At 34.6% G+C, this 16,734-nt stretch overlaps 1 protein-coding gene across 1 annotated transcript in view; it reads left to right on the plus strand.

Moving 5' to 3' along the window:
• The window catches only part of LOC127162665 (alpha-1,6-mannosylglycoprotein 6-beta-N-acetylglucosaminyltransferase B), a 130,144-nt gene that overhangs the window by 57,609 nt on the left and 55,801 nt on the right, over positions 1-16,734 (plus strand). The window contains 2 exon segments of the mRNA XM_051105497.1: positions 821-985; positions 7,219-7,388. Coding sequence (XP_050961454.1) covers positions 821-985; positions 7,219-7,388 — 335 coding nt within the window.

Here is a 16,734-nt window from a genome sequence, read left to right on the forward strand (position 1 = left end):
ACAGTTCTTTCATTTGCTAAACCCTGATTAACCTCAACCGCATGTCCATAGACCACTTACAGTCCATTCAGTCATTTAAGTTGTGTTTAAGTATTGCTTTTGAGAACAAATCAATGGATTTCACAGGTTATATCTTTGAAAAGATATTCAGAGTAGCAAGTCATTTAGTACCAATTTTCTAGATATCCATGGGGAGAACAGCATATTACTGAATATTCTTGTAAAAAAAAAAAAATGAAGTGCACTTATTTGTATTGAATGTCCACTTGTAGTATACTTAAAATTAAAAAAAAAAAAAACGAACATACTCTCACGTATTAATGAAATAGAAGGGTGCTTAATGTAAAGTACTTGATTAAAATTTTAATTATAGTGTGTTATTCAGTGCTGCAGTTTAAGTTGATATAATTGAAGAGTTCAGATGCAAAAGCCTCTAAATCAATTTGACGTATTTCTTTAAAATTAGCATTTCTTTCTGCCTATTTTGCATAGGTTTCTATGTAAGTACTGGTACTTCTGATTGGTCTGAGGCTGCAATTTAGCGAGTTTGAAGTAAAAAGTATTTGATGGATGTATACAATGTGTCAGGAGCATTCACTCAGTATCACTATCTCATTTCCGCACTATCGCATCTGAACTCTATTACTATTTTAAATGTACTAAATTGCAATTTCATTATAAATGTGTAATTACTTATTATTGTGTATTTGTTTTCTGAGTTATATCTGTGACATAATTAGTACTTATTACATTTTTATGGACACATGTTTCATCTCTACACATCTTTGCCTGTTTTCTCGAACCATTTCTCTTTCTATAGGCATTTTTCCGCTCAGATCTGTCTCTACTGTTGGAGCGGGTTGGCTCGGGGAAAGAATCATTAAGCTTCATGAGGAGGCGCATGCGCAGATTGGCTGCGCAGTGGGCTACAGCTGCGCGCAGACTTGACGAACGCCTGCGTGGTCAGTACAGAGAGCAGAAGAGGGTGAGCTGTCACACACTGTCTAAAGAAGGTGAATTAAAGGCGTTATAGGATATAATGAGGTTTCCTTGTAAAACACTGATTCATTAGCAGTATTCGGACGAGATTTGTTTTCAAAGTGACATTTGAGTTATTAACAGAGGAAGTCTGTTCTATCGTGTATTGATTTGGATGCGACTGGGATTTCAGACCAGAAGTTTTCGCTGTAGATATGGTATTTGATGAAGGTCAATATAAATGAGAAGCGCAATAATATAGTACAATCAGATGTTGGTATCTGAACAGGATTAGATTTCTCAGAGGAACCAACAGAGTATGAAATTTACTGCACGATTTTTATAGAGGCTGTATTAAAAACACACAGCCGTGTTTTGATTTGGATGGTATTAAAATCAAAAATATGTCTGCAAAACACAAATTTACCTAACCACCTCAGGAAACAAACTAGTTTGAATAGAAACATTTATTATATATTTATATAATTATTTGCAGTGATGTTTGCACTATTTCCATCTTCAAAAATCAGTTACGAATAATCCTATACAGACTGATTATTTTCATTTCCTGTCCTAGAGCCAAGCCTGAATGAAAAACTGTAGATTAGATTAAATCAGTCTCACAGCGAGATACCGACCAGCTACACGCTCTTGGTTCTGTCACATAGAGAAGTGGTTTTCTGTGAAGAGGTTGACTGTGACCATGAAAAAGCTGTTTACTGTAGGTGAAGTCTGCAGCTTATGAGTTTGACTGGTAAGTGTAAGATAATTGCAGGTGCTTTTGAATATGTTTGTGGTGGCTGGTTGCACAGATTTCCCATGTGGTAGTTTTTAATTATGGGCTGTTTCTCTGTCGATTTGTCTTTGTTCACGCTTTCTCAACATCCCTTTTGGTTGGTGCACTTTTGATGTCCCTATTGAGTCATTTAACATTCTGTAAAAGCTTTTTAACAGTGTTGGTTGAATCAGGCTACAGCTATTAATGGATATGGATTGCCAGATGTCTGTGTTTACCATGATGAGAACCTTAAGGAATCAATTTATTTTGGCTTAGAATCAATTCCAATTAATGGTCTTGGTTCCTTAATGACTCCATAAACTATAATACCATATTACATACAGTATGTATTACTTTTAGTGCTAAAATAATATATTTAGTGCTAAAATGGTATTTAGCATGTTTAATAAGGATGTCCAAATCATAACCTAAGTGTAAACATAACCTAAAAGATAAAATGGTTTACAAATATATCAAATATTATATATTAAAAAAATACAATACTACAAGACTTTCAAAAAATGTTTCAGAGGTTTAAATGTACTTGTTATAATAATAATAATAATAATAATAATAATAATAATAATAATAATAATAATAATAAACTAACCTAAAATCCTGTACCTAATCCCTAATACCACAAAACATTAAATTATGGTAACCATATACAATAAGGTATAATTTGTTGACATTAGTTAAATGCATGACCCAACGTAACTGAGCAATATGTTACTTAATAAAAATATTGAAGTTCTTTTTAGTTTATCACAGCGCATTAACTAGAATCAACAGATACAACTTTTGCTGTTAAAAATGTAAATATTAGTAAATGTTAAGATTAACATTAACTAAAATTAATAAATGCTGTAGTATATTGTTCCTTGTTATTTCTTGTTTACCTAACCTGCCATTATATATTATATATTGTGAAATATTATTGCAATTTAAAAAAGTGGTTTTCTATTTTAATATACTTGGAGTCAGTATTTTTATTTATTTATTTTTTGTTTGTTTGTTTGTTTTCTTTCTTTGTTTGAAAGAAACTAGCATGTGTATTTAGCAAGGATGTGTTAAATTATTAAAAAAGCGGTAGTAAAGACTTATATATTGTTAGAAAAGATTTCTATTTTGAATAAATGCTGTTCTTTTTTTACTTTTTATTCAATAAATAATCCTGAAAAAAATAAAAATAAAAATAAATATATATATATATATATATATATATATATATATATATATACTTATAGTTTATACATTGCAAAGTATTTTTTATGATATTTTTATTACATTATACTTTATAATAAAGTGGCTGAAAGCGCTGAGCAGCACATCAAAAATAGTACTGATCATGCGCTTGACCTCTATTCCCATCTAACACTTTTAGAAATTAATTTTTATTTCATAGTGATTTCACTGGAAAATGCAAAAAGAGAAGTGGAGTACATATCTGTGTGTGGGGAGAGCATGCATTCTATGATATTCCATTACGTAGCTTTAGTATTACAAAAAAAAGCTCACTATCTCCAAAAATACATATATCTGTTTGATGCACAAATGAAAATTACTCTAAATACATATTCTAAAGCAATGGTAGAAAAACAACAGTGATTCGAACGTAAGGATAGTTTGTGATGCTGAGATAGTATCAGGCTATGTCTTGTTTAAGTAAAAAGTGTCATCTGTAGTATATCAACCCCCTAAGAAATACATGTTACGCACAAATATTTCAGAGGAGTCTGTCTGTCATCATCTCAGGGGAGGCCATGCAACTCTGTAATACTTTTGCACCATGCAAACAATGTTTGTGAATGGCTGGGAGAAAAAAAAAAATAGCTAGGATAAAACGATCAGCTTCATGAATCATCCTGAAATACCTTGAAATATCTGAGAGCTGCATTACTCATCTAAGGTACATTCAGTGACATTCACTCAATAAACCCTCTAGATGAAAATAGTAGTCCACCCGTAAATTCAGTAAATGAACTGCTTTCCTCTTAAAACTAAAAATACACTATTGTTGTCTTCTTACATACAAAACAAGAACATGTTAGCATCTGGCGGGTGTTAAAAAAAATAAAAATCATGGACAATGAATTTGTTTTTTTCAGTCAATCATCTAAACAGTGAAGACCATGTGATTAAATACTGTGATTAACCACAAGAAAACAGTGTCCTGATTGATTTAGGCCTCTAAATCTTAAAATTATTGTTCATTAACAACCAGTGAACAGAAATTACACAGTTCAACCACGCACACGTTTACATATGCTAGGTCAGTATATTGAGGGATGTATGCCGAGAAGAAATGAAGAAAACAAATTGTAGCCTCAAACCGCTGCCGATTAGTGCTGATCCATTAAACCCGTCGGTGGCTTGCCCTCAATTAAACATTACGGGGGCGACTGTATAATTTTCATTTCTTCACACTGAATAAGATGTCTGATGTGTTGGGAATATTTACTCAGGCAGATGTGGCCAAACAAAAAAATGACAAGTCAACAATTAATGTGGTTTCTACCGAGAACATGCCATACATTTCTTGTGTTTCTGCCTCCTGAAAATCACTTTAGCTCGTGGCAGTCCTCATTTGTAAGTCATTTTAACTTGAAGGGTTTGCTAAATTAATAAAAGTTCATGTTTTGACTGGAAACATCTATAGCACAATTGATCATTCATCAAACATGAATCATGACAAGTTATTTAGTCAGAACATGTACTCAGTCTATCTCTCATCTTCAAAGCCAACTTAGCAATTCACCATTATTCAACTAGACTCATAAATGATAGCACCAACTAGGACTGTGTTTCCAAAAGGCATCTTAAGCCAAAGTACAGTGTAGCGACCACTGGTGCAAACTGTTTTCTATGGTCTATTTAAGCTTACACTGCAAATACCACCTGATGCTCTCCATACATAAATCTCATAGCAGATCTAGACAGGTGGAGCTGGGGTAGGTGAAGGGTTTCAAAGATATTTATCCCCAAAATATGGTGACCCCTTTCACACAGAACTCAAAAATGGACTGGACAAAATTATAAGACATAATTGCTTTTCAAGCATGTGATGCTCCTGTAATTTGTATTTAGACACACCTGTGGCAAGTAATCACTCTTGCAACCACTTAAAATGGAGAAAAGTTGACTCAACCTTTGTGTTGTGTGTCACACTGAGCATGGAGAAAAGAAAGAAGTGTAAAGAGTTGTCTGTGGATTTGAGAGAAAAAAAGGGACAGTCTCAAGGCTACAAGTCCATCTCCAGAGATCGTAATGTTCCTGTGTCCACTGTGCGCAATATCATCAAGAGGTTTACAGCCCATGGCACTGTAGCTAACCTCCCTGGACGTGGACGGACGAGCAAAATTAATGAAAAATTACAACGCAGGATTGTTCGAATGGTGGATAAAGAACCCTGATTAACTTCCACACAAATTCAAGCTGATCTGCAGACACAGGGTACAACAGTGTCAGCTCGCACTATCTGTCGCCATCTGAATGAAAGGGGACGCTATGGTAGGAGACCCAGGAGGACACCACTGCTGACATAAAGGCATAAAAAAGCAAGACTTATGTGACAAAACCACAATCCTTCTGGGACTGAGTACTGTGGACAGATGAAACAAAAGTAGAGCTTTTTGGTAAAGGACATTATGGCACTGTTTACAGAAAAATAAATGATGCCTTCAAAGAAAAGAAAGCAGTCCCTACAGTCAAACATGATGGAGGTTCAAAGATGTTTTGGGTTTGCTTTGCTGCTTCTGGTACTGAATGCCTTGACTGTGTGAATGGTATCATGAAATCTGATGATTACCAAAGAATTTTGGGGCACAACATAGTGGCCAGTGTCAGAAAGCTGTGTCTCCACCAGAGGTCATGGGTCTTCCAGCAGGACATGACCCGAAACACACTTCAAAAAGCACTCAGAAATGGTTTACAAAGCGGTGGAGAATTCTGGAATGGCCAGCAATGAGTCCAGATCTGTTTCCCATAGTACACCTGCGGAGAGATCTCAAAACAGCAGTTGGGAGAAGGCGTCCTTCAAATCTGAATGACCTGGAGCATTATTTTTCCCAAAGGTTGTGTTACCAAATATTAAGTTAAGGGGGCCAATAATTTTGTACCGTGATTTTTTTTTTTTTTTTTTTTTTTTTTTTGTATTGTTCCAATAAATAAAATAGATAGATAGATAGATAGATAGATAGATAGATAGATAGATAGATAGATAGATAGATAGATAGATAGATAGATAGATAGATTTATTCATGTTTGGGTTTATATCTTTTCTTTTCATCTTTAAGAGACTGAAATGCTTAAGTAAATGTGCACTACTGTCAGAAGCAGACACTTAGCAGTGGGTGTTTTTATTCTCTTTTATGCAGTATGTGGGTTGATTTTACAGCTATTTATTTGAAACATGGGTTGAAACATGGGTTTAGATGAATAGGAAAATGCTCTTAACTTTGTGTGGAGACTGGAAATACTGTAAAGGTTAGATCCAAATCATAAAGATTATGTGATCATGCTTTTGATCAAGCCCTGATTTTTTTGGATGTTTTGGTCTGCTTTGTATCTCTTATCAGACTTTTCTCTCAGACTATGTTTTAAATGGTTCCCTTAAAAAATAAAATAAAGTAATAAATTTAAATGAATTTCAGTAATTTTAAAATGTTGTGCATTTTGCTATAACATATAGGTTAATGATTTGATGAATAAATCCATAAAAAAAAAAAAAAAAAAAGCTGAGTTGTGAGTAATGCAAACCTTTACACATAAGCTTTGGCTGGCTAAGTCTTTATCTAGCTGGTTGTCTATTTACATTAAGGCAAACATTAAGACCGTCAAGACTGCTATAGCACATGAAACATCATTAAATGTGCTAATGAACTTTTTTTGGCAGTAAAATTTCATATTCTTTATGTTACTTACAGTTGAAGTCTGCATAAACCCTGCAGAATCTGCAAAATGGTTATTATTTTACCAAAATAAGAGGGATCATACAAAATGCATGTTATCTTTTATTTAGTACTGACCTGAATAAGATATTTCACATAAAAGATGTTTACATATAGTCCACAAGATAAAATAATAGCTGAATTTCTAAAAACGATCCCATTCAAAAGTATTTTCTCTTGTGGGCTATATGTGAACATCTTTTATGCAAAGTATCTTATTCAGGTCAGTACTAAATAAAAAATAACATGCATTTTGTATGATCCCTCTTATTTTGGTAAAATAATTAACATTTTGCAGACTTTGTGAGGTGTATGTAAACTTTTCACTTCAGCTGTATAAGTGTCTAACTGGAAAAAAAATAGCTCATTTTGGCCAATTTAGAAGGTTGTCCATTCTGTGCCTACAGACAATTAGCATAATGTGCACAATGTTCTGCTGAAATAGTAATATATATAATAAGTAATACGGTAATATGTTATCCTGAACCTAGCCCCTTTTCCCTCTCTTTTCAGATACTGGTACATGTGGGCTTTCTGACAGAGGAATCCGGTGATGTGTTTAGTCCAAAAGTGTTGAAGGGTGGCCCGCTCGGAGAGATGGTCCAATGGGCAGACATCCTGACCACACTTCATGTGCTGGGACATAACCTCAAGATATCACTCTCTGTCAAAGAACTGCAAGGGTGAGTCTTGTGGTAATGCTCTTACCTCATTAATATTCAGATGGCAAACCTTCACCTTGGTACTATTTATGATCTCATGACCTGTGCAGATGTGCTTTGGTTGCATTGTTTTGGCAGTGACATTGAAATGTGCTCAGATATACTACGTATTACATATTATTAAAAGGGCTGTATGTGGAATCTAGAAACCCTTGTTATTAGCGTAAAAAAATTAATATTTACTTATTTTATGACCTACCATACGTTGCATTTTTTAATTTTATTTGAAATTATTTTTGTCATGTACTACCTTGCCTAAGGTTCCAAGTGACCCAGAAATAACAAATGCCACTTTAAATTCCTGCATACAGTACTAAGAGTGTATTTCAGCACTATGGACAGCTCCCAACAGTCTGAGTGCGTTTTCTCTATAGGCAAAATATGTCTGAAAGATTTTAAAGTGCTTCTTTTGTACTTGTCCTGGATGCTGTAGTTTTTATTAGAGCTGAAGAATGCTATTATGAAATACCCTAGGGGTGACACCTGCTTGAATGTGAGCATGTAATCAGTCTGACTTTGTCAAACTGTTGATAAGAAGGCGGTAAGTGTACACAGTTATCCGTTAAAACATGTATACGAGCTTGGAACCGAATAAACGCCCCAGTGAAGGCTTTGATAAATTGCAGGAAGAAAAATGGCAACGTCGAACACTGAACTTTACTATCTCTGGATGCTCTTTGTGAATTTAAATTAGTTGAAAAACTGGAGCTCCATGACAACAGGTTTCTGTCTCGCTTCAGGCTGGACAGCAACCAGTTTGACCTTCTCCTGGGAAAAGCTGTACACCTTTTTTTTTTCTTCTTAGTTTTATGCAACATAGAAGTGTGAACGTACATGGGGAAAAAAAGAAAGAAAGAAAGAAAAAAAAAAAAAAAAAAGAAAACACTGAGAAAGAAACACTGTCCATAGTGCTGAAAAAAAACAACAGCTCAGTTCACTCATTTTCTCACCCCATGTGATCCAAGATGTTCATGTCTTTTTGTCTCAAGTCGCAAAGAAATCAAGGTTTTTGAGGAAAACATTCCAGGATTTTTCTCCATATAGTGGGCTTGGGTGGCCAATGGGTTGAGGGTCCAAACTGCAGTTTCAAAAATGACCAATCGTTTTACTAGATAACTAACTTTACTAGATTTACTAGACGCTTATTCCTCAGATGGGATCGTGTAGAGCCCTTTGAAGCTGCATTGAAACTGCAATGTTTTCCTCAAAAACCTTAATTTATTTTCTACTGAAGACAGAAAGACATGAACATCTTGGATCACATGGGGGTGAGTAATTTATCATCACAAATACAAACTTAAAATGAGATCAGGATCTTGCATTAGCCTGAATGCATTTATTTTGCTATTTTACGAATGATCGTACATTAAATACACTCAAAAAAATGATTCTTTAAACCTACTTAATTCAATTATGGACAGTGGTTCCACACAACCAAATTGTTTTTGATGAACATGAATGGAATTTTTTTGAATCTATGCAAACTCTTTGTGTTGTGACAACACAGCTGAATGAGGAAGAATTTATGTGAAATAGTAATGTCCAACCAACTCAATTTATTCACTTCCCTGTAACTTAAACCGGTTAAGTTTAGTGAACATGTTTTGGTTTATTAAAAACTGGCTAAATATGTTTCACTTTATCAACATAAGGAAGTTTGTTTCAGACAACTCATTTAAATTATGGACAGCGGTTCCATCCAATTGGTTCTAGTTACTTTAACTAAATGATTTCAAGTTAAAGTTACTCCCTTCAACGAAGCATTTTTTGTGTGATTATTTTGCAATGAATCACAAAAGACAAGATGTCACAAATTATCAAGTGTATTTGTTAAACAAGAGCAACAATTACAGTTACAACCACATTGCAAAATTACAGAAATATTAAACTACTGTCATTTTCTAATTGGCATATAAAGGTAACCAATCAAACCTTAATCCAGGAACAGGAACTGGCTCCAGAAATAACTTCTGCAATACTCCAAATGTGTACCTGATTTCAGGAGTTCAAGTTTAGTCCATATATCAGTCCCAGCAACATGTTTTTTCATAGGGTTTACTGCTAAGGTCCTGAAGAACTTTATCTTCCAACACTCCAACATCTGCTGTGCTGTCTTCAATGTCTGCACCTTCAAATCGTATGACATAGATTCCCATGATTCCTCTGGATCACCTCCTGAGTGCTGCCAACGTCTGTATCCTAGAGAGGATATTTAAAAGAATGGAGTACTCAAATTCTTGCGTATTAAATTTACCTTACCATTTATCATCCTTGAAAATACCAATAAATAAATAAATTAATCAATAAAACAACTTACCATATACTCCATAATAACACTGCTAGTGTCTTCATTTGGGTACTTTAACGTCATTAGTCTAAAGATGCAGACAACAACAAAATTCATGAGATTTAGCCTTTACATTTTTCTAAAAAAAAAAAAAAAAAAAAAAAAAAAAAACATTTGAAAAATGTCATTATTATTCTGTCTGATCATTTCCTTACGGGAAATACAGGCAAGCAGTTCAGATGGAATTCTAACTAACATTACAGTGGAAAATGAAACTATAACAGTACTGGACCAGATCAGCACAGAAAGTCACTGTCCTGCAGAGTTTAGCAATATTCCCAATTAAAGGGATAGTTCACCCAAAAATGAAAATTCTGTCATTAATTACTCACCCTCATGTCGTTCCAAACCCACAAGTCCTTCATTCATCTTCGGAACACAAATAAAGATATTTTTGATGAAATCTGAGAGCTTTCTGACCCGGCATAGACAGTAATGCAACTGAAATGCTCCCAGACCCAGAAACGTAGTAAGGACACCAGTAAAACAGTGTAAAAATCAGTGGTTCAACCATAATTTTACAAAGCAGTGAGAATACTTTTTGTGTGCAAAGAAAACAAAAATATTGACTTTATTCAACAATTCTTCTCTAAATTGCGTCTTCTGCCATTATCGAGAGTACCTCTTTGCATAACGCATGCGTGTGGTTCTGCTGACCTAGAACATGTATGCGCTGGGCCTTGTTTGCTTGCAGAGGAAAGCAATGTGCATGCATCGTGATACTCTCCATAATGGCAAAATATGTGATTTGGAGGAGAAGAATTGTTGAATAAAGTAGTTATTTTGTTTTCTTTACCCATAAAAAGTATTCTTGTAGCTTTGTAAAATTATGGTTGAACCACTGATGTCACATGGATATTATATCAAAGTCCTTACTACGTTTCAGGGCTTGGGAATATTTCAGTTGTGTTGGTGTCTATGCAGGGTCAGAAAGCTCTCTGATTTTAACAAAAATATCTTAATTTGTATTTTGAAGATGAACAAAGGTCTTACAGGTTTGCTAATCAAAGTTTTACTAAAAGTTCCAGGCAGGGGTGTTGGAGCTAAACTCCAGAACACTGGCTCTCCAAGAGCAGGTTTGACACGCCTGCCTTGCTTTAGAATGTATTGTTTTTGGGAAGATAATGTATTCGCAATATCTGTCAGTTTACAGTAATACCATATATTTTATATTTACTATATTAATAATCCAATTCTTATTATATCTGTCTTTTTTGTTAATGCCTATGACCATAACCCTAAAACTCAGTGGCTGGTGAAACAATGTTTTAAAGGGGTCATCTGATGCAAAACTCACTTTTACATGTTGTTTGAACATATATGCATGTTGGCAGAATGTGTACACAACCACCCTATGATGATAAAAATCCACCCAGTGGTATTTTTTAATCATTATAAGTAATATGCCCTTTTTCAAATCAGGTCATTCTCAGCTTCTAGTTGGTGTGACGTCACACCGATCAAGGCTGCTCCCACAATAGTTGATTTACATGAACGTCTTATCTTAGACCTGCCCTAAATGAGCCGAGTGAGAGCTGAGAATAGTCTGACCACCATTACTGTATTTAAAGGAACATGCAACAGAATGGCCCACTCTGAAAAGGGCTGATTTTGATATGGTAAAATGGGTGTTTTTACACTACCACTGAGAAATTTTAACAAAAGTATGCTATGGACTTCTCATTAAGACTCTAAGAATCATATCAACAGCATCTGATGACCCCTTTAACATGATTACAAAAGTTTTTGTTGAGTGTAGCTGTTCTTACCTGTGTAGTGGGGACCAAGAGGGTTTAATGCTTTGTCCAAGGACTGTTCTTCGGTTTGCAATCATCTTCATAAGTTTTGCAGTGTGGATCCACCCATTGGCAAAGACAGTTGACACTAATGGGCCTATGGTTATTCTGCCTGTCTCATATTCTGCACAAATCTGTAAACACATGAAGTACAATTTGTTACAAGAGCACCCATATATAGTTTAACAGCAAAGACAAATTCAGTGATCAAAACATTTGTGTGATTATTGTCATGTATATTATTCCAAAAGGGTGGACATGATCTGGAGTATATTTAAAGTCATAAAATGACTGTAAAAAGCATGATTTATAGTTCAGGCACAGCTTTTCACAAAAACATTGAGTTTATAAAATGATAAACATCACATTTCTGCCTTCAAACCATTTTTAAGAAAAGGAATGAGTCGAAAGTACCCATTAAATACACACACACACACACACACACACACACACACACAAACAAACATATACATATGAAGAGTTCATTTGCAAAAACAAATAAATCCGTTTTTATTAATATTTATCAATATTTAATATTCATAAACATGTTTTTTTATTGTGTGTGTGTGTGTTGTTGTTGTTTTTTGTTTGTTTGTTTGTTTTTTGTGTTTTATTGTGTTAGTTAGCTGTATTTTTGAGCTATTAATATTCATTCAAAATAAACCAACCACAGTTTGATTGATATTACTTGGAATGCAGAATAATTATTTAAAAAAAAAAAAAAAAAAAAAAAAAAAAAAAAAATTGTCTGTTCTTGCAAATTAACTCTTAATATATACAAATATACACATGAACTCTTCATATATACACACACACAAATACATGCATACATAAATTTATTAACATATCAATATATCTTAGTGTCTTACTTGTTTAGATTTCTAGAAGACACATCAGCTTCTTAACCATCCACCAGTTCACATTTACAACTGCGTGCATTCCTCTAAAACAGAAAATGCAAAATACCCTTATTACTTTTGTTTATAAAGGATGAAAAGGCAATACAGCGGTTCACTTACCTTAGCCAAAACTTGGCAGCGATGAAGAAACCAGTGATCAATGTATGCTGTTATAAAAACGAATAGCAGATAAAATGTTAAAAGTATGCAGCAGTCGAATGTGGCATTATTTGTACTTGCTTTCGTGCTTTAGCTAACGCTAATTTTACTGGGACTTGAGTAGCCTAGAAAGAGCACAGGAAGGTTTTATTTAACTGCCTATATATCATTAATAAGACGGAAAAGCACTAATTTTAATATTTCGCCGCATCCTCTGTTCCACAAGCACACGTACAAATACACTACAGTCCATATGCGCGTTCACATCCCAACCGCACGAAATTATCTATTAACGGCGCAATATACCAGTTACACTCGTCTGCAAAACAACACTAAAAGCAGACTAAAACACTTACAGAAATTAAAATTTTTGACTTAACACAAAGAAGTCTTTAGATTTTCTTACCTGACTGGTACTTCTAGCTCCGACGCCATGATACACCTCCTTCGCGCCGTCTTCATAAAATGCGTTGGAAACGTCATATCCGGTTTTTTGAACGGCGAAATTAAACCGTTTACGTTAGTTTAACGATTGATAATCAAGTAAAATGGAAACTTAAACAGTTTAAATTAATAGAGCACAATACAATAGTGTTTTGGTGGAAAAAGAAATACACTTGTGTTGTTTTAACAATAAATACCTGGGTAAAATGAACAGTGGCACAAAACCATTTTTTTGAGTGTATGTGACTACGCAGTTAAATCAGTTATATGATATCATATTATATATATACAGAGTATCAGTGGTGTAAAGTATTGGAGTAGATATAATCAGTTACTTTACTTAAGTATCTTTTTGACTATTTTGTAATTTTGCTGAGTATCAACAATATTAGAAGCTATACTCTATACTTAACTATGTTTTTGAATAAGCATATGTACTCAATACATTTATAATGAGTAATGCAATTAGTCGTCACATTTTGCATGACACCTAACTAGAAGTGATATTGCCATCTATAGAGCACTGAAGGTACTAGATCTTGTGTGTTTTGCCTTCACACACGCACACTTGGCAACAAGGCTACTTTATGCAAATGTGAGTGCATTAGTAGATAGTTGTGAATTACAGGTATTTCATATATGAGATGAGGACATGAGGCTGAAGGATATTGGTTTACTTAAGAGGCTGTTGTGTCAGCCTTGGTTCATTGCAGTTTTGAGGTGTTTATTTTTATTTTGACATATGCTCTTTTCTCAAATCAACTCTTTCTTGTTCCTCACTGGCATTAATTTTAGGGTTTGAGGACTAGTGCGTATTTGAGCCTATTCAGCATGAGTAAAATACTTGAAGCGAACATAACACACAGTTTCTGCCAATCTCATGTTAATCTTGAGCACCTATCTTGAGAGTAGTATTGCATCCTTCATATCTCTAAAGACTCTTTAGTTTTATCAGGTTTATAAAATACAGATACAACCTCACGCTTCTATACAGAGGAGTTCATGGTTGACTCAATGGCTGTGAGGTGCCCAAAATCATCAGTCCTCCACCAGCATGGGTGACTTTTGTTATGAGGTGTTTGTGCTGACATATTCTTTAGGTTTTCACCAAATGTGGCACTGTGCATTATGGCCAAACATCTGCACTTTGTTCTCATCTGTTCAAAGGACATTGTTTTAGAAGTCTTATGGTTTGTTCAGAAGCAACTTTGCAAACATAATCCGTGCTGCCATGTTTTTTTTTTTTGTTTGTTTGTTTTTAGATAGAAGAGGCCTTCCAATCATACCATACCTGTCATGCCATATTTTTCTAATTGTACTTTTATGAACTTTATCATTTAGCATGTTAACTGGGTCCTGTAGAGTCTGTGGTGTTGTTCTTGGGTTGTCTGTCATTTCTCTAAATGTTACATGGTTTGATCTTGTGAATTTCAAATTGTTGGGGGGTGGGTAGGGACAAGGTGGGGGATCAGCCTAACTTTAGTGATGCAATCGCAATGAGCACAGCGCAGCGGGTATAAACACAAGCATTGACTAGAGTGGCAGTAATGCGCCGCAGATGTGTGCAGTATAGGGGTCGAAACAGATGCCGAGGCCGCAGGCTACTCCGGTGGCCATGTCGGAGCCATAACATGACGCAGATGTGTGAAGTGTGTGATAAGAGATTTATTCATCATACAGTGTAGATAGCTTCAACACGAGTGTTTTTTAAAATGCATAAACTTGCACTAGACTAGGCTAATCAGTGATAATTTTCTTTGATAATGTTAATGTCAGGCTACTTTTAGCCTTATGCTGGAGCTGGTTTTGGGCAATGAAACTAAGTGTGTAAAATAATTTAATAAATCAGCACGATAATATGTATCGGCGATCTCGCAGGCTGATGATAGGACCCAACACTACTGTAGCATATTATTTACTCACCCTCCATGCATCCTATGTATATGTATATGACTTCCTTATTTCAGACGAATGCAATCAGAGTTATATTACAAATTATCCTGGCACTCCCAAGCTTTAGAACGGCATAAACGGGTGTTTCTCTTCATCAGCCCAAAACAAGTCCAATAAAGTGCATCCATCCATAATAAAAAAAGTGACTCACATTGCTCCCTGGGGGGTCAGTAAAGGCCTCCTGTAGTGAATTGATGTTTTTGTAAGAAAAATATCCATATTTAAAATGTAAGAATAACCTTAATATAGCTTGCTTACTGCTTTGGCAAGGGGCGTAGCAGGACGGAAACACCGTCTAAGCTGTTCAACAACCGCAATGCAGTGGGACAGCTAACCAATCACAACACATTTCATTTTTTGGAAGGTGGGTCACTGATCAACTGATCAGGAACTGATCAAAGCATTTGTGTCAGGTTAGGAGAAAGATATTGTAATAATGTAAATTAGGTTAAAATAATGAGTTTTTGGAACCACCAAGCACGAAAGCATGTTCTAGCACACCCACAAAACAAAATCAAGACTTTGAAAAGAATATAATAGGACCCCTTTAAACTTCTGAACAAGTTTGTTGTATTTTTTTTTTTTTTTTTTTTTTTTTTTTTTAATATTATTTTTTTTTTTTTTAAATAATGGACTAACAATTTATCTGTCAAAGCTCCAATGTCAAGAATGTCAAACTGAATATAATCAACTTTCAGCTTATTATTCATTCATTCATTCAATCATTTTGAAAATCAGAATGCAATTTCACATAAAAATATTTGACATTTACTAAGATTTGTAACCTTACACATGCTGTTCTTTATGACAGGGTGCAAAGGCCACTTGGAGAAAAAGAATGTTATTTTCTCCTAAAATGCTACTGTGCATGGTGGGAAAAAAAAAAAAAAAAAAAAAAAAAAAAAAAAAAAACACTACAGAACACCTGTACTAGTAAGCAAGTAATGTTTTCCAATGAATGTGCAAAGTGTGCTCATATTTACTGTCCCAGTCAAAAGAAATTTGAGAAAATTGAGAAGATTGAGAAATCCACATAAACTAAAATTGTAGCTCTTAGTAAAGCAAATAAAGGTAACTATAATAAAATATAAAATGCAATCAGTAAAAGGAAACAAATTTGTGTTGCTGTATGTTCTTTATGCAGAATGTGTGTGTGTGTGTTTGTTTATTTATTTATTTATTTATTTTCCTGTTGTATACACTTTGGGACCAGGGACGGTCCTTTCAACTTATTTAAGTCTGGCAGTTACTTGGAAGGAAGGATAAAAAGACATCATTAGTGAAACAGAATCATGAGTAAAATATCACAAGGTGTGAAGTGGGATATGCAGATTGTCTGCTAATTGGATGTGATCTGAAGGACAGCCAACAGGATCAAAGTTGCAATTGTATACCATGTTACAATGCTTGACTGACAACATTGAGCTAGAGGTAATGTTGTAATTGATGGTTTGTTCAATAGTTTAATGCATCGAGCAATGCTGACGTGATTCGTGAAAAGGCCTTTGCACAAGTATCTCTCAGTCTGTGTTCAACAGACAGTTCTATCAGCCCTTCTCCGATTAATGCTTCAATACACTGAAAGATAATGCCATTCTCACTTCACCTTCAAAAGTTCTACTTTTGGTTTTTGCCAATCTTGTTAACTGTCAGGCCTGAATGAAATGTGTGAAAATTGCCTTCAGTTACAGTTTTTGTGTTTAACTTGA

This window comes from Labeo rohita, chromosome 3 (assembly GCF_022985175.1).
Source record: "Labeo rohita strain BAU-BD-2019 chromosome 3, IGBB_LRoh.1.0, whole genome shotgun sequence".
Taxonomy (NCBI): domain Eukaryota; kingdom Metazoa; phylum Chordata; class Actinopteri; order Cypriniformes; family Cyprinidae; genus Labeo; species Labeo rohita.